We start from the raw sequence: 23,286 nt of genomic DNA on the forward strand, positions 1-23,286 counted from the left end.
ATTCTGTGAATACACGTGTTTTGAGTTATAGAGAGCGCCACTGAGTTCAGGAGGAGTTAGTACATGCTGAATCCGCGGACAATAATGCATACTCTGCATCGGCGTCGTCGTTGAAGCTGCTGTTATGGCTTCGTCTGCCATTTCTTTGCAGCCTCTCACATCGGGTCCCCAATTCAATTGGTAAGTCTCCTATTTTGTGCTTGAGTAGCAGAACTCAAGAGCCACTAACCTATGCCTCCATTCTAGGTTCTTTTTGCTGGAGCTCATTGTTTGCGGGATCCTGTAAGATCTATTCCGACGCATATATATCTAAACAGCAGCTGACAGACACATTTTACAGAACGTTGTTCTTCCTCTTTTATTTTAATCGTTTCCTCGCGACGTTAGTTTCCTACGGCATCCGCGCGTATACATGGCATTACTACCGGGCGTATGTAGACATTCAAGCTCTTCAAGTCTCCTTACTTGGCGGAAGGATATTCTTCAAGGGGATACGATATCATGGGGTGAATGAGACAGTCCTCATCCAGCGCGGTCATATAACATGGAACTACTGGATGCGAACAGTCAGAAGACTGGACCTCACACGGAAAGATACAACTATCGGAACAAAAGACCCCAATCATGGAGGGTCGGCATCAGCAAATGCTGACGGACAAGCCGACGGAACAGAGGAAAGTGGTGGCTTGAAAGCCGAGACTCAACTTCCCTGCCGGATAGTGATTGCCTTATCTGGACTGGAGTGGTTTTTGTACAATCGCACCCCAGCCTACGATGATTTACTCTCCGGCTTCACCCCTTCAACAGATGCAACCCCTGAGTCGCAAGAAGATAACGGTTCAAGTACATCGGGAGCAAGCACTAGCCGACAAGCATCTGAAAGCGATCTTTCCCCGCGCTTCAAGCCTACCATCTCAAAGGAGTCAACATCTGGGAGTGAGCCGCCGGTTAGACCGCAAGGTCACCGCATGAATACGGCATTTTCGTCTATTCAAGACATGTCCTCCCAGAAATACGAGGCATTGGAAGCTGCATGGAGTTTTCTACAGTTTCTGCCCATACAAGTGGATTGTACGAAGGGTGCAATTGTAGCAGGAAACGAAGCCACTCATTCTCTGTTGACTGTAACATTCGACAAGGGGGTTGGGTCCATCGATGCGTCGGATGCCGGCCCTCTTGACATATACCGCCAGCTATTCAATTTTGACTTCTCACACCCTGTGGTTCAGATACGGCCTAACCCCGACTTCAAGCAAGAACAATTGGCGACGGCTCGGGCGATAAACCCTTCCTACCATGACGAAGCGGAACGTAAGTCACGAAGAAGTTATCGTATGGCATATCGGCGCAGAAAGCATGAAGTGTGGCACTCGCTTCGTAATTTAGTCCCGTATTTCCAGAGTTCTGTGGAATCATTTCATGAGAAAGGAACAAATACCACATCAACTAGCCATACAGGATTCCCAGTTAATGACCAATGGCTTGGACTTTCTCGCTACATGGATGAGACAACAGAGAACCATGAGGGATGGAATGCTGTGGAATATGCGAGATACTCGACCATTCTAGATTGTCCATCACTTAGCCTAACGTACTTTTGGGATATACCAGGAAAGGTGCCTTCTGAACACCACGAATCAAATTCGTCAGTACGAAAGGCATCCATGAACGACATAAATGGCGACTCTCCACCAGACTGGGGTATGGAACTGAAGATCAAAAGTGGCACTATCAACTACGGCCCGTGGGCAGATCGCGAACGTATCAAGCTACAAAATGTTTTCTTCCCAAATAACTTCCGAAGTGCTCAGGCAGAGACAGCGTTGAAACCTGGAAGCGTCAGACGAAGCACAAAATTCAAATTCGTCCTGGAGATAGCAGAGGAAACAACTTTGAGGATTCCTACCCGGGAGGAGTCCAAGGACTGGCAATGGAAAGGCCGGGCCGATGCTATCCGCAGTGCATCGAAGCTCAAGAAGCAGAAATCGAAAAGACAACTGCGAGGCAAAGAAAGTGAAAAGACGAATGCTAGTCCCGAGATCCGCCCATTTGGCTGGCTTACATTCCGCATTTCTCAAGACTCAACGGTGACCTATGACATGGACATGGTTGCTTCGGACAAAGGGTTCTTCAACCAGCTTCGTCTTGACCTACGGGACTGTAAACTTTCTTCGAGTGTCAATCACGGTTTACTTTGGCAAAGCGCGCGACAGGTTATCACTTGTGACCTTTCCAACCCTCTCGTTTGGAATGCCCCCCATACATGGTCTTTCAATGTAGTCAGCCATGACTTGCAACTTTTTTTACTACGAGATCATATATTCCTGATGACTGATCTTGTCAGTGATTGGACGTCAAACTCAACCTCTGATTACTACACCTTTGTGCCGTTTGTGTATAACCTTCAGCTTTCCTTTATCGACCTGCGGCTATATCTGAACGTGAACGAATCAAATATCATCAACAGCCCTTCAGATCTTGATGACAACACTTTCATTGTGCTGAAAGTACCGAGTTTGATGTCCAATGTCAGCATACCTTCAGACATATTCCGAGCTGAACAAAGTGATTTCTCTTTTGATGTTGCTACGCAAGAGTGCATTGTCGATCTTGTGACTCCTTTGTGGCATACACTACACACATTCCTAAAAGACAACTCGCTTGGCCGCTTTTCGAATTTGTCAATCACAGGAACCTACACCCTCAATGCTGGATCAGCACTATTGGATACCCTGGCGATGGACATTGTTGCAAATGACCCTAAATGCTATCTTTACGGGTTCTTGATTCGCTATTTCATGAAGATCAGAGAAAACTATTTCGGAGATGACATGCACTTTAAAACGTTGGAAGAGTTCCAAGAACTCGCCAATGCTGCCACTGAGAACAGAACCGCCCAGATTGCATCTAACCCTGCCAAGAAGCATAGCGAGCTCGATGTTATACTCAATTTAGTCATTAGAAACCCATGTGCATTATTGCCGACCAACCTCTACGACCATTCCAAATGTCTTCGCCTGAATGCTTCCTCTCTTGATCTGGACCTAAGATTCACTAGCTACTATATGGATTTGCAGGTGGACCTTACTCCAACAGAGGTATCGATGGAATCGATTCAGTCAGATGGCAAAGCCAATATATCGAATGTTCAATTGTTTATCGACGGAATATCAGTCTATGGTCATCGTCTATTTGGACTTCCACCCGCCGAACCTACGTACGTCTGCAATTGGGATTTTGAAGTAGGAAAAATTGTCGGAGAATGCAGCACACAGTTTTTGCGCTCTGCAGGTGCCGCTATTCGAAACTTGGATTTTACTATGGATGACGAGGAGAATGCGTTTCCACCATTGCATCCATTTGTTTTACACGATGTTACTTTCCTACGTGCTAAGATTGCTTCTGTCCATCTCTCTGTCCTGATAGATCAGAGTGCGCTTGTTCTTGCTGCTGGCCTCATCAACTTCAAGCTCAATGATTGGTCTCGATCCCGGTTTTCGAAACGTTTAACGGTAGATGTTCCAGATGTCATGTTATCTGCAATTGACAGCAGATCGGCTGCAAGACAAAGCGAAAGATCAACATCGGTGACAACATACGCTTTAATTCGAACGAATATCATCTTGTCAATGCTTGTTCGAAAGTCAAATCTTCTCGAGCATCGCAAACATCAACAAGATCATATCAGAATCAGTGATCAAAGAACCCATCGTACCCCATGGCTGTTCCTTAATTCGAATAATGCAGACACCTTTTCTGAAAAGGACGGCTCTAAGGTCCATCCCCCCACTATGGCTATTCCCATGATGCCCGAACCCGTGGCCGAAATTATGCATACGATCGAACCGTCCAACTTTCTGTCTAGGGATCGTCATTTTTTGAGCCATAAAGGCTCGTTCTTGTCATTTGATGGATCGAGTTCTAGACGCGTCAAGCAAGATTACTCAACACCGGTTTCCTCAAACTCAGCCCACCGAAATTTGAATGCTCGACAAGAAACTAATCCTACTTCTTATACACATGAACCACATATATACGGCGGAGCTACCCACATCCTACTGGATCCTGGACAGATCTACGATCGTGATTCCACTGTTCCATCATACGATATACCACGTTCTATGATTGGGCCGTCCAGTCCCTGGAGCATGCCTCACTTCCATTACTATAAGATAATCCCGGACTCAAGCCATCTTCCACCCCTTCCAAAACTTGCGGAAGACAGAGGAAATGTCATAGAAGACAACTTCATAGCAAATTTCGGCGATAACGGATTGGCTCACTCAGATCTCTTCTGTGAGGTTCAGCCGGGGTTGCAGGGCTACTGTACACCGGAGTTCTTTCAAGTGATCTCGTCTCTACTCAGCGGCTTGCAGGCAAGCGATCCCATCGACGTGATTGATTCGCTACAAGTTGACGTTATTTCCCACATTGTGAAACACCAAAAAGCTAAGGAAAAGCAACCAAAGACGGCATCGAGCTTTTCCGTCAAAATTCCATCTGCAATCTTCACCATTTTCAATAAGCTGGAGGAAATGGAAGATGATCCACAGTGTCCCTTGCAAGACCAATACCAGGTGTCATGCACACAATTCAAGCTCACGATGCAGACAAAGTCAGAAAAAGGGGAACACGATATGATACGTGATAGTCGGGAAGACACAATTTTACACTCCACAGCGGAACATATCTCAATAAGTGCCATGGGTGGGCAGACTAATACATGTCAAGACAGAGCGGAGCTCAGATTGTTGTTGGAAGACATCATGTTTTGGATCGTAGCCTCTTCCAAGACCAGCTCTCACCTCCAACTGCGCACGTTTGAGGTACTAAACGCCACGAAATCAGCAGCACCACTTGCGTGTCTGGTACAGCGTACAACAACCATAGTGGATTTTGTTGCCTCTTCTTTCCAGGCAATACCTTCAATAGATGATCGACTGCGTTATCTTGTCTGGTTTATAACTGACTCTGCCATTGGTGTACCAGACCCGTTATTCGTAACACGCCCTGCTTATGTGTTGCGTGGTTTGCAGTCCCATCTTCGACTTCATGATTCCTGGAAAATCACATCACGTTTACGCAATATGTATCGGACCCTGCCATTAGACAAGCAGAAGGGGTTGACAACAAGTTTCTTAAATGTTGAGTATCGCTGTCCGGGCAATGCTAGAGACGAAGTTTTACGCGAGTTTAATAATTGGCGGCCTTGGGACCTTGCGCACGTGGAAAAGAGTCATGCGATGAAGGTTATCTGGGGAGATACTCTTGAGCATGACACGTCCCCAGAAAAGCCGGTCACCCTCTCATGCGACTTGAAGACCATAAGGGCTATCATTGAGCCTGGTGCCAAACATTGTGATATCAGTGTGGTTGATATGTATGTGGCAATCGCTTTTGCGTCAACTACCATCGATAAAAGAAATTCACTCTGTATTCGCTCCCACTGCGCGGGCTTCGCGTTGGGCCTGCGTTGGGAGATTCTTGACCTAATAGAAGGCATCACCGAGGCGATGTCGAGAACTCAATCAGCTTCGACAGTACGCCAAGCCCCGAACTATGAGCATCCAGAACCGTCGCAAGTGACGGAAATACATGTTTTTGTTGGCACAGATGATGGATCGATCAATTTTGGAGGAATCAATATAGAACTCTTCCTGCATGGATATGGCCTGAACGGTTCTTTCGTCTTAAGTCCAGGTATTGAGAAACAGCCGGAGCAGGCAACAATTCTTTTGAATGGACAGGGATGCTCAACGAAGATTTCTAGCCAATCCAAGTCTCTGATGTTGTGGGAAGTCTTGCAGCCACACTTTTACGGCTCGCATATATCTCGCCGAAGCCGGAATAGAGTGAAGGATGGTTGGAAAATGGCTGGTTCTTGTCTCAGTCTGGTTTATAACATGCAAGAAGATCCGCTCAATTTCATACACATTGCGAGCCGAGTCGTGGAGGATGAAGTACAGTATATTAGTGCTTTCATTCGACGCCTTGATATTTCTTCGCCACCGAGTCCACCGTCAAAACATATTGAAGAGGTAAAGGGAATGGCGCGCGACCACGGATTTCAAGTCGCTCTGTTCTTGGAAGATTATCAACTTAATTTCCGCTTACTGCCGTCACTGATATACTCGATTGACGGGAAAGTGGCTCGAATGTCCGTCCTGTCAGATATTGTGAACGAGATAGAGGTTGATTTTGACATCAAGAAAAACCATCATATCTTTCACGCCGTGGAAAAAGAGAAGTCTCGATCTGTCTCTGAGATTGATATCCCACCAATCAATGGCAGAATATCTGGCACGATGTCAACTGAGATAATGTCTCTGAAAGCAGACGTTACTGTTGAGCGGATAAAGTTGGAAGCGAGTGCATTGCGTAGCTTATTGGATGTGGTTAGACGACCGGAAATGTCTCATTATATATCAGACTGTTCGAGTAGTTTGACTGATCTTCGTCTCCATCTGAGCGAGACACTGGCTAGGAGAGAACCTAGGCCGCAGTCTCCAGTTGGCTCCACCCGTCAAAGAGAAATAGCCTACAATGTCCGCCTCACAATGGCCGGTTGGCTAATCCATGCTCGTGCTCCAGGTTTGAAGAATAAGAATTATTCAGCCGACATGAACATCATTCTTGGCTCAACCCAGGCGCATATTGATTCGTCCGATGAGAATGCCAGATTTGAGTCACCGAATCTGCATGTGAACGTATCTCACATTGGCCTGGAGTTGATCAAAGATGAACATTCGCGTGCTCAACCATATGGTAGCGTTGGGCTTGATATCGGTTTTCGTGCAACATCACGGTCCACGGACCGTGACCAAACAGGTCGCGTGTATGATCTGAGCAGTAAAGGATTCAATGTGCAATTGTATGCCGAGACGGCGTCTTTAGTGATTGATATTGTGGCACATTTACAGAATCGCATCAGAAGCTTAGATCTGTCGGAAGACATGAGACGATTGAAACATCTAGGACGACTCGCTCGAGCTCGTAGTCACGGACCATCTAACCCACTTCCCGAACTCAACATCATTGACATGGAATCCCATTCTCTGGCGTTCCTGCAAGCAATATATTCAGTCGAGTTGTCAAACATCCAGATCTGTTGGATCATGGACCAAAAATATCAACAGAAAACTGTACTTGAGCCCGAAGACCTGGTTTTTTCAATTCGAAAGGTCGCACTTTCCACATCTGGAGATAATTCCGCCAAACTTCGCATTCAAGACACCCAGCTTCAAATTGCGCCAAAATCCCAAGACAAAGGCAGACGTTCCTTAAACTCTGCCCTGATGCCGGAGGTTGTATTCAATGTGGCATATCTATTCGCCAAAGATGAGCTACGGCTTGCTTTTCAAGCGGCGGGGAAAGCTCTCGATATACGCTCTACCACAGGATTCATACTTCCAGCGAGCCTCTTACAGAAGTCTATCGCCTCGGCCGCGGAAAGATTACGGGAGGCAAATACAATATGGTCCACGTCTCCATCACAAACTCCTAGCGGCAATGCATTACTTGGTAATAGACGTCTGTCGTCTCTACTCGTTGATGTGGACTTTGCGGGCGCCGTTCTTACTCTATTGGGTCGCCAACTTGACGATCAACAGACTCGTCTGGTAGCTACAGCCACCGGGAAGCGGCTTTCAGAAGGTAGATATGGACAATACGTGCAAGGCGATTCTACCACAACTGCGTCGCTCACTAGCCCCGGTGTCGCTTTGAAAGTGCAATACGGTGATAACGGGTTAGACGATCCGACGTTAAATGCAGAATTAAGGGTAAGCCCATCGAGTAACACGCTCTTCCCAACGGTAGTACCTCTTATCAAACAAATCACGACTTCTATCAAAGAAGTAGTTGGCGATCAAAGCAACACAAATATGTCATCATCCTCACTGCTACAGACACCGAAAATGCTGGAAGACCGCTCAATTGATGCGACCAATCCAGAAAGCATTCTGGGACGATGCAAGCTCAATATAGGTCTCCGGATCTGCAAACAAGAGTTCTGTCTGAGTTGTCAACCTATTGCGAGAGTGGCAGCTACTGCACAGTTTGAAGAAATTTTTGTGACTGTTAACACAGTACAGTCTCAAGAACAACGACGTTTCTTTGCAATATTGATTGCTTGCAATAATCTAGAGGCATCTGTCAAACATGTATACTCGAACGAGTCAACCGCCAGCTTTGAGGTGGAGTCAGTGGTAATGTCGTTGATGAATAGCAAACACGTGAGCACAACGAGTGGGATTTCTGCAATATTAAAGGTGAGCCCGATGAAAACAATGATCAATGCCAAGCAAGTTCAGGACTTCCTCCTGTTCCGTGAAATCTGGGTTCCTTCTGATGACGAGGATGCTCCAAACCCTGGTCCAAACCCTGGTCCAACGCCTGCTCCAACGCCTTCTGACTCGCAGGCTTTGATGGTCCAACGTTATCAGCAAGTGGCATCAGCAGAAGCCTTTCCTTGGAATGCAGTACTGTCGATTGATGAGCTGCAAATTCAATTGGACCTTGGACAAACGCTCGGAAAAGCGGAATTCATAATCAAGAACTTCTGGGTCTCATCCAAAAAGAAATCGAACTTGGAGCAAAACTTGTGTGGGGGTTTCGATATCATGGCAATTGAAAGTAGAGGTAGAATGAGTGGCTCCGTCACATTGGAAAAGATGAGGGTACGAACCTCTATACAGTGGCCCAACGAGTCCGCAGGATCAGGCCAGACACCGCTTATTCAAGCTTCTATTGGGTTTGGCCAGCTTCAAGCCAATACATCATTCGAATATCAACCGTTCCTCGTGGCGGACATTGTGGCATTTGATTTCCTGATGTACAACGTCCGTCAGCCCGTCCAAGATCGCCTTGTCAGTATACTAGAAGGTGAGAAAGTTCAGGTCTTTTGCACGACATTAACGGCGTCACAATCTTTGGCCCTCTTTCAAACGTGGCAGCGCTTGGTACAGGATAAGCATGCGGCTTATGAAGCTTCCCTCAAGGAAATAGAACGATTCTTCCGTCGCAAGTCTATGATGACGGCGTCTACTATCAGCAGCCCGTCGCTACCGCAAACGACACGGGAAGATGATGGGGGAAAGTCACCGGTAACTCTTCATACCGATGTCGTGGTGACTTTGAAAGTTGTCAATGTTGGTGCATTTCCTAGCACTTTCTTTGATAACCAGATTTTTAAGATGGAAGCTCTTGATGCCCAGGCGCGTTTTGGTGTGTCTCTAGAGGACGACAAAATCCATAGCTCGTTGGGTCTCACACTGGGTCAGCTTCGCGTAGCCTTATCCGGCGTCAACCGGCCCACTGCGGTCGAGATGAAAAAATTGTCGGTGGCTGAAGTTGCAGCACGCGCGACAGGTTCTCGCGGGGGCACCATCTTAAAGGTCCCCAGGGTGCTGGCTAGCATGCAAACGTGGCAGGGTGTGACATCCAATGAGATCGACTATATATTTAAAAGTGCATTTGAGGGTAAAGTCGACGTGGGGTGGAACTACTCCCGAATCAGCTTCATTCGAGGTATGTGGGCGGCTCACTCTCGAGCACTGGCGGATCGACTTGGAAAGCCTTTACCTCCGTCAGCTGTGCGGATTAGCGGGGGCCCTAAGCCCGGGGTGCCGGAGGAAGGTGGTGATGATCAAGAGGAAACGGGAGACAATAATAATGACAGCGAGGAGCAAGATAAAGACGAGAGGATTACTGCAGTCGTGGATGTGCCTCAATCCAAATACGTTTATCGTCCCCTGGAGCCACCGTTGATTGAGACTCCGCAGTTACGAGACATGGGAGAGGCTACTCCGCCGCTTGAGTGGATAGGATTGAATCGCGAACGGCTGCCGAATATCACGCATCAGATCATTATCGTGACACTGTTGGAGATTGCTAAAGAAGTATCGGATGCCTATGGCAAGATTCTTGGATGAGGTAGTATTCAGTCCTCAGCCACTATTTTTTATTTCATAACTTGTAAATATTTACCTTGCATTAGCCGTCTGGAGTCGGTTTATTTTACATAAATGTCATACTGTATTGTGATTTTGTCTGTTACATACATTTGAATATCTTATATCGTTCGGCGTTAAGCCCTAAAGCCGGCTGGCGAGCGGGCGACGCATGTTGATTGGCTGGCTGTAGCTCCGTGTTTGTATGTACGTACAGAGCATCTTTGAGGAAATGGAAGTATACACGAAGGCAGGAAAGAAGATTGTTATGATAATAATATATATCGCAACGATGCCATAAAAGAATATCCGTATATGCAGCAAAAGAGATAGCTTGGCTTGTGTCAGGTGAGCTCTGAGCCCTGCTACGACGTGGATGATGATGCCCCACTATGCACGAAAAGAGCTTGCCCAGGACTGAGACGGTAATGTATAGAGCTGCGAGCAGTTTACGCTCTATTCTTTTATCGTTAATAACCGCAATTATAGGAGAAACAATTGCCATACGTAGTAAACGTCCTGTCTGGTATGTATGTCATTCAGCAAGGCGGCTGGCGGGGATGCTGTACACTCGGCCTGCGATTGGCGCACTGTGGAGGGGCCGCTGGAATAAACGAGGGGCAAAATTTTTTTTCTGCTCTGAATGCCTAAGGCTGCTCTCTTTTGCTGGCCAACCGGATTATTAATGTTTCTCGACGCACAAATACTGTTCCAGTTGTACATATGTCATCACCACTTGCACTTTCTCGCTGCACTTGTTGATGTCCATACATTAGCTGTCCTTAGTATAATGACAGCTAGATAATAGATATCAATAAAAAGCTATATAACATCATCAAGTAAAATAGATCAAAAGAATGCAAATCGTAATTGTAGGCGGGAACATGAGCTGGCAGGACATTCATTATTCACAGACGGAGCCGGTGTTTCCCCACTTAAACCCGTCGCTCCTCCCCTCTCTGTCTCGCTTTTTTTTCTCTCCCTCTATTTCTTCCTCTCTCTCTTCCTCTCCTCTTCCTTTCCCCATCCCTTCAGCTCTCTTAACCACCCCTAGGAGTAGCGCAGACAGGTTCTCTCTCTCCTTAGAGCAGTCAGGTCGAGCAAGTCCTCGGTCCTGATCAACCTGTGTGTTGTTTTTTATCTCCCACATTTTCAAATCCCACAACCCCGCCTCTATAGGCCGTTGAGAAGAAAAAAGTCGCCAAAATGGTTCAGTAAGTCAACACCTCGTCTCTATGGCATCAATATGCTAGAGGCATCTTCAAGGATTCTTGTTTCGATGAATTCGTCGATTATTTTGATACCGATATAATGAACTGCGTGCTAACCTCTTGTCTTATAGCTTCACTATCGAAGAGGTTCGTACATGCTCTACTACAGCCCCTCGAATGAGACAGGCTGAATTATCCGCTCTACGCAACGCATAAATGCTGACTAGATAATCACAGATCCGGGCCTTGATGGACCGTCCGGCCAACATCCGTAACATGTCCGTCATTGCTCATGGTATGTCAACCCTCGAAAAAATTCTGTATAGTGAGCTGGGAACCGAAAAACTAATATCACCGGTATAATAGTCGACCACGGAAAGTCCACCCTGACCGATTCCCTCGTTCAGCGTGCTGGTATCATTTCAGCCGCCAAGGCCGGTGAAGCCCGGTTTACGGATACACGTGCAGATGAACAGGAGCGTGGTATCACTATCAAGTCCACTGCCATCTCTCTTTATGCCCACTTGCCCGATGAGGAGGATCTCAAGGATATCCCTCAAAAGGTCGATGGTAACGAGTTCTTGATCAACTTGATCGACTCGCCCGGTCACGTCGATTTCTCTTCTGAGGTCACTGCTGCTCTCCGTGTCACTGACGGTGCTTTGGTCGTCGTCGACACCGTCGAGGGTGTTTGTGTGCAGACCGAGACTGTCCTTCGTCAGGCTCTCGGTGAGCGTATTAAGCCCGTTGTTATCATCAACAAGGTCGACCGTGCCCTTCTCGAACTCCAGGTCTCCAAGGAAGATCTTTACCAATCTTTCTCCCGTACCATCGAGTCCGTCAACGTCATCATTGCTACCTACTTCGACAAGGCTCTCGGAGATGTCCAGGTCTACCCTGACCGTGGTACCATTGCCTTCGGTTCCGGTCTTCACGGATGGGCTTTCACCGTCCGTCAGTTCGCTGTCAAGTACGCCAAGAAGTTCGGTGTTGACCGCAAGAAGATGATGGAGCGTCTCTGGGTAATGATCTCCTTGCTGATTCTGCTGAATATCATGATTGCTAACGTATATATCAAAGGGCGACAACTTCTTCAACCCCAAGACCAAGAAGTGGACCAAGTCCGACACATACGAGGGCAAGCCTCTTGAGCGTGCCTTCAACCAGTTCATCTTGGACCCTATCTTCAAGATCTTTGCTGCTATCACCCACAACAAGAAGGAAGAAATCGCCACTCTTGTTGAGAAGCTCGACATCAAGCTTGCCTCTGAGGAGAAGGATCTTGAGGGCAAGGCTCTCTTGAAGGTTGTCATGCGCAAGTTCTTGCCTGCTGCTGACGCTCTTATGGAGATGATGGTTCTTCACCTTCCTTCCCCCGTTACTGCTCAGAAATACCGTGCCGAGACCTTGTACGAGGGTCCTACTGATGACGAAGCTTGCATTTCCATCCGTGACTGTAACGCCAAGGGCCCTCTCATGCTTTACGTCTCCAAGATGGTGCCGACCTCCGATAAGGGCCGTTTCTTCGCTTTCGGTCGTGTCTTCTCCGGTACCGTCAAGTCTGGTCTTAAGGTCCGTATCCAGGGTCCTAACTACACCCCTGGCAAGAAGGAGGATTTGTCCATCAAGGCTATCCAGCGTACCATTCTCATGATGGGTCGTTTCGTTGAGCCCATCGAAGATGTGCCCGCCGGTAACATCGTCGGTCTCGTCGGTGTTGACCAGTTCTTGCTCAAGTCTGGTACTCTCACCACCTCTGAGACTGCCCACAACTTGAAGGTCATGAAGTTCTCTGTCTCCCCTGTCGTGCGTCGCTCCGTTGAGGTCAAGAACGCCAACGATCTTCCCAAGCTTGTCGAAGGTCTCAAGCGTCTCTCCAAGTCCGATCCTTGTGTCCAGGTCTCCATCAACGAGTCCGGTGAACACGTCGTTGCCGGTGCTGGTGAACTTCACTTGGAAATTTGCTTGAAGGATCTTGAGGAAGACCACGCTGGTGTTCCCCTCCGTATCTCTGACCCTGTCACCCAATACCGTGAGACTGTTGGTGCCAAGTCCAGCATGACTGCCTTGTCCAAGTCCCCCAACAAGCACAACCGTCTCTACGTTGATGCTGAGCCTCTTACCGAGGAGGTCTCCCAAGCCATTGAGAGCGGCAAGATCACCCCTCGTGACGACTTCAAGGCCCGTGCTCGTGTCCTTGCTGATGACTACGGCTGGGATGTTACCGATGCCCGTAAGATCTGGGCTTTCGGTCCTGACACCACTGGTGCCAACTTGCTCGTTGACCAGACCAAGGCTGTCCAGTACTTGAACGAAATCAAAGATTCCTTCGTCTCCGGTTTCCAGTGGGCTACCCGTGAAGGTCCTATTGCTGAGGAGCCTATGCGTTCCGTCCGCTTCAACGTCATGGACGTGACCCTCCACGCTGACGCTATCCACCGTGGTGGTGGTCAGATCATCCCCACCGCTCGTCGTGTGCTCTACGCCGCTACTCTCCTTGCCGAGCCCGGTCTTTTGGAGCCTATCTTCAATGTCGAAATCCAGGTTCCCGAGCAGGCTATGGGTGGTATCTACGGTGTCCTCACTCGTCGTCGTGGTCACGTCTACACTGAGGAGCAGCGTGTTGGTACTCCTCTCTTCACTGTCAAGGCCTACATGCCTGTCAACGAGTCTTTCGGTTTCAACGGAGATCTCCGCGCTGCTACCGGTGGACAGGCCTTCCCTCAATCCGTCTTCGATCACTGGGCTATCCTTCCTGGTGGCTCTCCTCTTGACCCCACCACCAAACCCGGTCAGATCATTGCTGAGACTCGTAAGCGCAAGGGTCTCAAGGAACAAGTTCCTGGATATGACAACGTAAGTCAATATAAATGCAGCAATCCTGACTTTATGAATGATGCTAATTTCTCATTTCTTTCTAGTACTATGACAAGCTGTAAAACATTATACAGGTCGTTAGTCGGACTAATCTCGCCTTGATGACAACTGGGCGCCAATTGTTACGAGTATGACGAATCCAGATGCCTGAACGGGAAATAGGCGAGACATGATATGATACCAATGTTAACCTTGATGAATAAAGCCCTCGCCTCCTGTATGATGCAGTTCGGTCACTGGGAATGGGATTTCAGTAGAATACTGGCCGGAGGGTCGTGGTTCGCTATTTCATTTTGTTATGTGATGAGTGTGAATTTTGAAATTTGTTTAGTTTTCTAAAAAAGCACTTGAGAAGAAGAACAATATAAATATTGCACTCATAAACAAGCTTTCATGTAGGCTCTTATAGAAATTCTTAAATCTTCTAGATACAATTCTTTGTACTCTGTAATTCCCTACAATATCAGCTGTTGCTCTGCTACAGTACTACTGAGTAGGTACCTAGTAAATCACGTGATCTTAGTTATGATTTTCACAACCGTGTGAACTCTGACATCCAAAAAGTTCAAGCTGTCACCATCTCTTTTTCCAACTGAATCGTCGATAATTGCAGCTGGATTGTACCTGGTTTTGTCAAAATATGTGTATATGATTGATTTTTTTGCTACACACTGTCGTTCGGCCATCTTTTAGACCTACCTCAGTCCGCGATTGCTGCACTACTTCCCTTGCTTCTGCGAGCTAGAATCGCTACGCATAGGCGTCTAGGATAGCTTCAAGCTGTCCAAGCCACAAGCCCATCATGAAGTTCACAGAGGAAGAAGCTGCGAATGTAAAGACCTGGGTGGTCAAGAGATTAGAGGATATGTAAGTACTCTCTTTTTTGCGCATCTACTCATACGTGCGAAGTCGCGCTTTTGCAAAGGCTCATGCTTACATTCGACGTTTTTTTTCCCTCAATCTAGCTCCGACGCTGATTCCGACGTTCTGGCTGATTATGTCCTTGCACTTATTCGATCCGATGCGCCCGATGATGAAATCCGTCAAGCATCTATTGAGAACTTGGAAGACTTTTTGAAAGAGAGTTAGTTGTGTTACTCGCTATTTCTAGTAACGTTATTTAGACTAACATAATATGTCTAGATACTGTTCAGTTTGTTGACGAAATCTTCGCTAAATACGGACCTAAAACTCAACCTCCCGCTCCAGTTCCTGCCCCTACTCCAGTCGCAACTCAGCAAGCTCAAGTCCAACCTGCTATTCCTACTGCTGCTCCCCTTCAACAACCTTCTGGTTTCAATCCTGCCGCCCAAAATTTCGTGCCACAGACTCTGTCTCAGGATGCTTGGGGAAATGGTCAAAACTCGCGCAAGCGTACATTCCACGAAGGCTTCCAGCAAGATAACCAACTGGCCGATGCGCAACGAGGCGGAAGGTCATTTAAAACCCCACGTACACGGCGTGGTGGTATGGGCCGTGGTGACCGGATGAATGGCCGAGGCAGAGGCCTTGGTCCACTTCCTGACCAATTCCAAGCTGGCATGTCTGGATTCCCTCCAATGCCGCCGGGCTTCCCTGGGTTTGATCAAAACGATCCAATGGCCGCAATGATGGCCTTACAAAGTATGGGATTTCCTCAGATGCCGGGACTCCCGCCAATGCCAGTACCTGGACAACAAGGTGGCGATCAAGCGAAGTCGAGTGAGCCTTGTCCATTTTATGAGACCAATGGTATTTGCTATATGGGAGCTGCATGTCCATACAAACACGGACAAGGGCCAGTCGCTATTCCTCCTGGCAGTGATGGTGAGTTGAAATTTGTCTCTGTTGCATTGTTTCTCTGCTAATAGTAAAAAAGAGTACGATCCTACCAATGCCACCATTTTCGACGTACAAGGTAAGGATGATGCGAGAGGATCAGACCGGGGACGTGGCCGGGGACGAGGTCGCGGTGACCGCGGTGGTTTCTCGTCAAGAGGTCGTGGGGGTCGCTCAGAATTCTCGCATGTTGGACCTAGTGACGACAAAACGAATACCACGGTTGTTGTCGAAAATATCCCCGAAGACAAATACCAAGAGCAAGTGATTCGCGATTACTTCTCGGAGTTTGGTAATATTGCCGAAATCAACATGCAAGGATTCAAGAAGAGCCTGGCAATTATCAAGTTTGATGATCATGAGGCGCTCGTCGTGCATGGTCAAGCCCTAAAGCTATCTTTGACAATCGTTTCGTGAAGGTATACTGGCACAAGTCTCAGAACAAGCCTGATGCAAATGGTCAGTCAGCCGGAGCAGACCAGGACACGCCCATGTTCGATAGAGAAGAGTTTGAGAAGCAGCAAGCCGAGGCGCAAAGATTGCACGAGGAGAGAATGAAAAGGCGTAAGGAAGCAGAGGAAGCCCGACTTGCTCTTGAGAAACAGCGTGAAGAGCTCTTGAAGAAACAGCAAGAGGAGAAGGCTAAGCTGCTGAAACGACTTGGAGAAACAGCGGCAGCAACTGAAGATACTGGAAATACAGAAAATGGTTCTGAGACAGCTGGAGATGAGAATGTCAGCGAACAGACCAAGTCCTTGCGTGCTCAACTCGCAGCTTTGGAAGCCGAGGCTAAAAGTTTGGGAATCGACCCGGAAAGCAGCGCTCAATCTTTTAGAGGACGCGGACGAGGCCTTGGTGGCTATCGTGGACGAGGACGCGGCCTCGATCCCTCATTCCGTGGTTCATACAGGGGATCCTACCGTGGCCGGGGTGCTCCTCGCGGTAGTGGTCGTGGTGGCGTTTTGCGTTTGGACAACCGGCCCAAGCGAGTTGCCATTTCTGGTGTTGATTTCAATTCCGAAAAGGATGAAGCTTTACGCCAACATCTCATCGTAAGTCTCTCTCCGCTTGATTTTTAAACTTGACGCTAACTAGATACAGGGCATTGGTGAATACGAATCTATTGAGCCTAGTCCCGATCGCCCTGATACTCTAGTCGTCACATTCAAAGAGCGCTACCTTGCAGAAAAGCTCATGTTCGGCCCATCAGAGATTCCCTCTGTTGGAAAAGTCGAAAAGTCATGGGTTCCCAATCCTCCCATCTCCACGTCTGCTAGTACAGGTGCATTCTCCTCTGCAAATAAACAGAACGAAGATTCTACGATGGAAAATGCCGGAGGTACAAATGGCCATGAGAACATGGGCGAAGTCGACTACGATGTTGCAGATGATGAGGATAGTTGGGGAATTGGATTGTAATGATACGATGTACTATCTGATTGATTAGTCCAGGAGTAGTATTCACTTTTTTTAACGATGCATCACGGAGTTAGTCGCCTGGTGTATTATCAGTACAAAATTTTGAGTTTATATTTTCTTCGTTCCTATTTACATAGCCACGAGGTTTCTTCCGTAGGTAACTGAATACTGATCTACTGCACCTATGAGGAAGATCAGCTGGGCAAATGGTACGGCTACTTTTCCGGGGCCGAGTCTACGTTGTTATCAATTGATGCTCTGTTCAAATCCCACTTCTTCTAATCCTGTAATTAGTTCACTGAATATACTACCTGGGCATCAAATACTCCAGATCGTGTCAACTGGTCCTTTCTCTGGTCTACTAGCGAGCCAGTAGGTACAATTAGGGTTGCGGAGGTCCTCCCCGGACTTTGGGGATACCCCGTGCGGAGAGAGCACTGCATTCCAAGGTTTGCCGGGGGCATATATTATCGCTTTGAACACATTCAACTTACTGAAGAGATACGAACATTGAATAGTTAAATAGAGACGACTCGCTTTTCTGGGGAAATTTTTAGGTAGTTGTTCTTTGGTTTTGTCCTTCAGTTCTATACTGACCGATTGGATATTCAGATCCCCCGTCCTCATCTCAATCTTGAAACGTTCAACACATCAATTGATGCAACATTGGAATCTTAAAAATCCCCCGGAGGTCAATAGCAACAAGCCATTGAATCATATTGGATGCTACAATATACAACTTGGGGGTAAAAATGACACCAGTGCCAAATTCATTCCCTTCTCCCCTCCCTCCCCTACCAGTGGGAAGACACCTCCCAGGCGGCCATGGCCTCGATCCTGCAGTTTCCCCCAACACAACAGAAGGCTTCCACTTGAACCATCTCATGCTCAGAATCCACGATCCCAGCGAATCGCTCCACTTCTACATAGACCTAATGGGTCTCCGTACCATCTTTGCAATGAACACCGGTCCATGCTCAGTCTATTACTTGGGTCATCCACAAACCGAAGCCGAGCGCGCACATCCTAAACTATATGCACAGAACACCGTTCCGAATGATGTCCTCACCAAGACGAAGGGGCTAATTGAGCTGGTGCATATTCACGGAACGGAGAAATTGTCGAAGGAGGAGTATAAATTGCAGAGTGGGAATGTGGCGCCGTGGTTGGGGTTTGGACATGTTGGTTTTACGGTACCGGATGTTCCTGCGGCGCTTCAGAGGCTGAAAGAGAATGGAGTGAATGTGTTGAAGGATGTGGGTTATGCGGAAAGGGAACATGTGCCGATTACGGAGTGGGAGAGCTCGGAGTTGGGTGCTGGTGTGGGCGAGTTGCATGAGGGTTACAAGCATGTGCTTTCGCAGATAGGGTTTGTTGAAGATCCCGTAAGTCCATCTTCGTTTCTATTGTTTCCTGATCAGTAGGAATTCTTGTCTCTTCCACTCGGCTGACATACTCATCTCATAGAACGGATACTGGATAGAGCTTGTGCCGCAGAACATGAAGTGATTGAGAATTGCGAAGGAAGAGGAAGGGCTAATTGCGCATTAATTTTGTATGGATGAAGAACTGGAGTAGCAGTTCAGTACCTAAATATATCAACAGTACGCATCAGATTCTGTCTATGAGGCTCATCGACACATTCGATATGCGTAGAAACCGCCCAGTGCAAGTGTCATACCTGACCTACTTCGCTTAACCCAAACTCCTACATTAGTATTCCCTTCACGCAGTCACTCACTATAGAGTTGACATTACCTTGGTATCGTACAGTACCCTTATGGACGAAGTAGCTCGGAGAAGTGGCCTTGGGAATACTTTGATGAAGATAATTGTCCAAATTTGCCGCAAGTTCGCAATACTTCAGTCACTGGCCCCTGGAGATTGACAGACTTGATTTGGTTTTATCAGCAAAGAATCTGAGACTGTCAACCCAATGCAGAAAAATTGGAAGATTGACACTGATCCAGAAGCAAGTGTAACGTTGACATCCATGTAAGATGCTGAGATCTAAATAATCGGGAAGAGCAAATTCTACCTTCATATATAAGATTCAAAGAGAATCCAAAAATAAAAAACCTTTTTTCCCGTCCTGTGGCATCCATATATGACCAGATGGTAAAAAATGTTAATGCATGTGGATGAGGAAACTTCAAGGATGCATACCCGGCCATAAGAGCTACATAGAAAACCAATCAAATATAAACAACGTCTTTGTTCTCTTACCACAAATAAAATTGGTGAGTCATTAATAAGCAAATTTGTTTACTTCTGCGGTGACCTGTTTAGTGAACCAGTTTCCTAGATAGTTCACCGTGAAATACAGCATATTATTACCATTACATCAATTTCTTTCATCTGCCTTGTTCTATTTGTCAATTGCCATGGAAGCAGCCTAGTGATAAGGCTGGTGTAACAAAAGCACAGTGGAATATGACAGCTGCAGGTACCGGTACCCAGTGCGGCTAAGTGGGTGGAGGCTGGGCGCAGTCTGAGGAGGTTGATGGTGAGGAAGTTTTAACAGCTATATGATTGGCCAGGTAATGAGTCTTTGTCCCCAGTATAATACCTGACTCAAAAGCAGTTTTCAATAGTCACAAACACGAGGACAACTTTCGATAAATTTATTGGACCGACTACCTAACTATCTTGCAGGTATTCGTCACTAAGTTTCGGCAACTCGGGACGCAATCTGCATGCAATATTTTCCTGGTCGAGCCCCGACGGCTGCAAGATCTGGACCCACTTTTAATCAATCTCCACAGATAACCGCGCGGAATCGGCTCCCCGTTCGGATGTTAGGGCTTTTTGTCAACGATGTCTAAAGTTCAAAGTCAGGTTGGTTTGCTGGCATTTGATTCTGCTAGTAAAGTCCCAGCCACGATCAAAGATATACATGTACACCTTAGAATCTACAGTATTACACCCTTCAATCTTATATTTCATAGTGCTACATGAGCTGATGCTTTCATCTCGACGGAGTTAGTTTCCCATACCTATCTGATAGGGTACATCAGACATCATTTGATTTGAAACCTTGAGACATGTGGTAGGATAGAAGGATTAGAAGTAAAGCGAGATTCTGGCCAGCAGCTATCCTGATACCTTGCTCATAGCGGTGATCATGGTTAGTAGAATCCACACGGGCCGGAATGACGACGCTAGCCACTCCGCTTCTAAATCACGACAGGGACTCGAGGAAAAGAGAGAAAGATTGAGCCAATAGGATGGGCTCTATTCTTGGAGTCTTGGGTATATTGCGGAGAAACTGTAAAATGATATGCATTAGCATCGTGGTGGCCCACATATGTTGCTGGCACGCAGCTCCCTGGAATAAAGAACTCGTGGGCTGACTACTGGATCATACTATACCTCGTACTATTCTTCAGAGAAACGACCGCCGGGAGTTTAAAACTGTTTAGGCAGCAGCGTCACGATTTCGGCACGGGGATGTATTTCCTTTATGCCGGAGATATGAAACTCAGCCGTGTATACGTTGACAAAGCTCGGGGACCTCATGATCGTTTGTTTCGGGCTCCACTCGGTTCAACGAGTGCTAGTACCTGTCAAATTGACGATCATTGCTATGGACCAATCGTTGATATCAAGGCTTTGTAAAGATGCCCTTCGAGGCACCGACAATGCCTTTGGGCTATGGCCAATTTGGATTAATGACTGGGACACTTCATGAAATATCAAATGTTTCCAAGTTTGGTATTAAATGAAAGATACTGGTAAACCATATGCAAAAGTTATACATGACGGACATGATATCAGCGCTGTTAAACTGCCTAGACAATGGCTATACAAAGAGCCAGAACAGCCTCTCCAAAATCTAACAAGCCTAGACTGTTAGGGATCTGGTTCATGAACCTTTCACTTATAGATCTCAAGGATTCTGTTAGTGTCTTTAGTTCACAAACCCAGTCTCTTGCTCTGTATTGAGAGATCGAACAGCGAATTAGCAAGAAAACTACTGGTGACTCTGACAAAAATATGTTGGATAACTCCCCAGTAAGATCCCATAACAGTGATCAGATGATTGTTGTAGGGCTATCCGCCATCAAAATGAAGAGTAGTTCCAAACATTGTCTGTTGATTAGAGTATATTTGCACAAATGCGTTAAAACCCCATTTTCCATTTTGGCGTAGCGCCGCAGCATAGTATTTTAAGAGCAGTGTGAGGGTTCTATTTTCTTTCCTTCCTCCACCATAACACACCAAATAAAATTTCCAACTCCCTACAAATCCTCTTGAAACGAAACATTCTTATCAAACTGTTTATTCTTCATCTCTTCATCATGTCTCTTGACCAAAACGCCTGGATATCCCAGGATATAATCCCAATCGAATTCGATTTTGATAGATGGCTGGTTGAGAATGCCGGGGAAACACAGGACGTCGCTCCAAATGAGACGCATGGTCTCTCCTCCAACACGATGCCTACCAACAATACGATGCCTAGCTTTGAGGCATCGAGCCTCAACTTCGATACAAATATCGAAGACGCGGCTGACGCTAGTTGGCTGGACGATCAGTATAGCCGGATCGTAAGAGAAAATCCGTTTCAGACTGGATTCCAGCATTCACATAATATTCCGGCACCTACGGGGCTGCCGTATAACAGCTCTCCCCTTCCCTCAGAGTATGGGTCTACGGCCTTGAGTACTCCAGGAGTCGCTGGTTATAGCGCCATCAGCAAACCAGGTAAGCATCAGACACAAGATTCTAAACCTGGTCTATCTTGCCTCGTATCTAAGGCTGATAAAGCAAAAGCCGTGCAGAAACCGCCGAGAAAGACTCGTAGTGACAAGGGGATGAAGCGTGAGCCGAGGCGAACAGGTAAAATTCCCACGGTTACTGTCACCATCACCGTTACTGATATTAATACTTCATTGACAGGGAACCGCGAGGGAAGTGAAAGCACAGTCCAGGGGGATAAGATCCCGAATAACATGGACATAAAACGAAAGCGCAGTCGAGAGGATGGCGAGGATTCCCACACGGACTGCGGTCCTCATGAAAGAAATAATAGTCGCAAGAGACGTTTGGTTGAGAAACCGACAAAATATGAGGACCGCATTTACGAATGGGATGACTCAAATCGGCCTAAATCTTCGAGGATAGGTGAGAATGGAATGCTCAATGCCGGATTGTATGCCAGCAACGAAATCAAGAAACCCAGACTGACATGAAAGGTAAAGGTACTGGCGACATCTGTCACAGGGCACCGCGCCCTCCAGGTGTCTATAGACTTTTTGGACGTGTTTCTAATGAAGTAATGTCCAAGAAGGAATACTACTATAGGCGGAAGGGGCAACCTGAAACCAACGCTGTCATTGTCGAATCGTCCCCAGCTCCCTCGACGGGGAAGAAATCGAGACATTTGAATCGCCGTGAGCATGTACCAGTGGGCCTCGTGCGCGAAAGCGCACCAGGGGATTATGACCCCTTTCACAATGAGTACTACTCCGGGGACGATAATGTTTCGGACGGAGAGGCTGAGGTGGAAGGGAAAGCCACCGACTATAAGCCACCGAGGATGGCTTGTCGTACCTGCAATAAGCTGAAGCAGCCGTGCGACCACAAATACCCATCGTGTTCCTTATGCCAAAAGCAAGGGAAGCGATGCCGATACCGAGACCCGCTGACGGGGCGTCAAATTAAACCTGGACAGCTGGAGGAGGTGGAGGCCGGATATGTAGCGGCAAAAAAGATGGTAAGGCAGTTGCAAGAGGAAGTGCAAACCCTAAAAAGGGAATTACATGCATCTAGAAAACTAGGAGATGCCGAAAAACAGGAACATGCATCCTCGGGCTAGCTCTTCTTATAATCGCCTCACTTTCGCTTGTGCTGCAATGGGGGAAAGCGGTGAGCGCTGGGTGATAGTGTCGGGCAGATAAGAATATACCACAAGTAACGGATAACACACTTCCTTTTCTCGGCCCTTTGATATCTATGTTCGACCCATTGTGTTGATGCACCTTCATTCGCACTGAGGCTGGATAGAT

The 23,286-nt window shown here is 47.1% G+C and overlaps 5 protein-coding genes across 5 annotated transcripts, besides 1 other annotated feature; all 5 read left to right on the forward strand.

Annotated features, from left to right (window-relative positions):
• The first annotated feature begins 66 nt into the window (after window positions 1-66).
• TSTA_057040 (fermentation associated protein (Csf1), putative) lies at window positions 67-10,085 on the forward strand. Its single transcript, XM_002487274.1, has 3 exons — window positions 67-180; window positions 247-282; window positions 341-10,085. The coding sequence occupies exons 1-3, from the start codon at window positions 125-127 to the stop codon at window positions 9,930-9,932; spliced, it is 9,684 nt and encodes a 3,227-aa protein (XP_002487319.1). The 5' UTR covers window positions 67-124; the 3' UTR covers window positions 9,933-10,085.
• An 841-nt stretch (window positions 10,086-10,926) lies between these two features.
• Window positions 10,927-10,981: a sequence feature (CT-rich).
• Window positions 10,982-11,002: 21 nt separating this feature from the next.
• Window positions 11,003-14,419, forward strand: TSTA_057050 (translation elongation factor EF-2 subunit, putative). Its single transcript, XM_002487275.1, has 6 exons — window positions 11,003-11,164; window positions 11,293-11,308; window positions 11,399-11,456; window positions 11,528-12,183; window positions 12,242-14,017; window positions 14,083-14,419. Exons 1-6 carry the CDS (start codon window positions 11,157-11,159, stop codon window positions 14,098-14,100), a joined length of 2,532 nt encoding a protein of 843 aa, XP_002487320.1. The 5' UTR covers window positions 11,003-11,156; the 3' UTR covers window positions 14,101-14,419.
• A 421-nt stretch (window positions 14,420-14,840) lies between these two features.
• Window positions 14,841-17,275, forward strand: TSTA_057060 (CCCH zinc finger and RRM domain protein; the record flags this gene model as incomplete). The annotated part of the gene is made up of 6 exons (XM_002487276.1): window positions 14,841-14,905; window positions 15,004-15,122; window positions 15,182-15,844; window positions 15,897-16,203; window positions 16,242-16,908; window positions 16,958-17,275. 6 exons carry the CDS (start codon window positions 14,841-14,843, stop codon window positions 17,273-17,275), a joined length of 2,139 nt encoding a protein of 712 aa, XP_002487321.1.
• A 752-nt stretch (window positions 17,276-18,027) lies between these two features.
• Window positions 18,028-18,784, forward strand: TSTA_057070 (lactoylglutathione lyase (Glo1), putative; the record flags this gene model as incomplete). The annotated part of the gene is made up of 2 exons (XM_002487277.1): window positions 18,028-18,660; window positions 18,743-18,784. The coding sequence occupies 2 exons, from the start codon at window positions 18,028-18,030 to the stop codon at window positions 18,782-18,784; spliced, it is 675 nt and encodes a 224-aa protein (XP_002487322.1).
• Window positions 18,785-21,576: 2,792 nt separating this feature from the next.
• On the forward strand, window positions 21,577-23,096 carry TSTA_057080 (uncharacterized protein; the record flags this gene model as incomplete). Its single annotated transcript, XM_002487278.1, has 2 exons — window positions 21,577-22,430; window positions 22,502-23,096. The coding sequence occupies 2 exons, from the start codon at window positions 21,577-21,579 to the stop codon at window positions 23,094-23,096; spliced, it is 1,449 nt and encodes a 482-aa protein (XP_002487323.1).
• Window positions 23,097-23,286: the final 190 nt, after the last annotated feature.

The sequence above is a fragment of the Talaromyces stipitatus genome, genomic scaffold (genome assembly GCF_000003125.1).
Source record: "Talaromyces stipitatus ATCC 10500 scf_1105507295487 genomic scaffold, whole genome shotgun sequence".
Classification (NCBI taxonomy): domain Eukaryota; kingdom Fungi; phylum Ascomycota; class Eurotiomycetes; order Eurotiales; family Trichocomaceae; genus Talaromyces; species Talaromyces stipitatus.

Excerpts from the sequence above, each read along its gene's own strand:
- TSTA_057040 (XM_002487274.1), top strand. The coding sequence starts at position 125 with ATGGCTTCGTCTGCCATTTCTTTGCAGCCTCTCACATCGGGTCCCCAA. Across the intron at positions 181-246 it reads TCGGGTCCCCAATTCAATTG|GTTCTTTTTGCTGGAGCTCA; the intron begins GTAAGTCTCCTA and ends CCTCCATTCTAG. Across the intron at positions 283-340 it reads CTCATTGTTTGCGGGATCCT|AACGTTGTTCTTCCTCTTTT; the intron begins GTAAGATCTATT and ends CACATTTTACAG.
- TSTA_057050 (XM_002487275.1), top strand. Across the intron at positions 11,457-11,527 it reads CATGTCCGTCATTGCTCATG|TCGACCACGGAAAGTCCACC; the intron begins GTATGTCAACCC and ends CCGGTATAATAG. Across the intron at positions 12,184-12,241 it reads AGATGATGGAGCGTCTCTGG|GGCGACAACTTCTTCAACCC; the intron begins GTAATGATCTCC and ends TATATATCAAAG.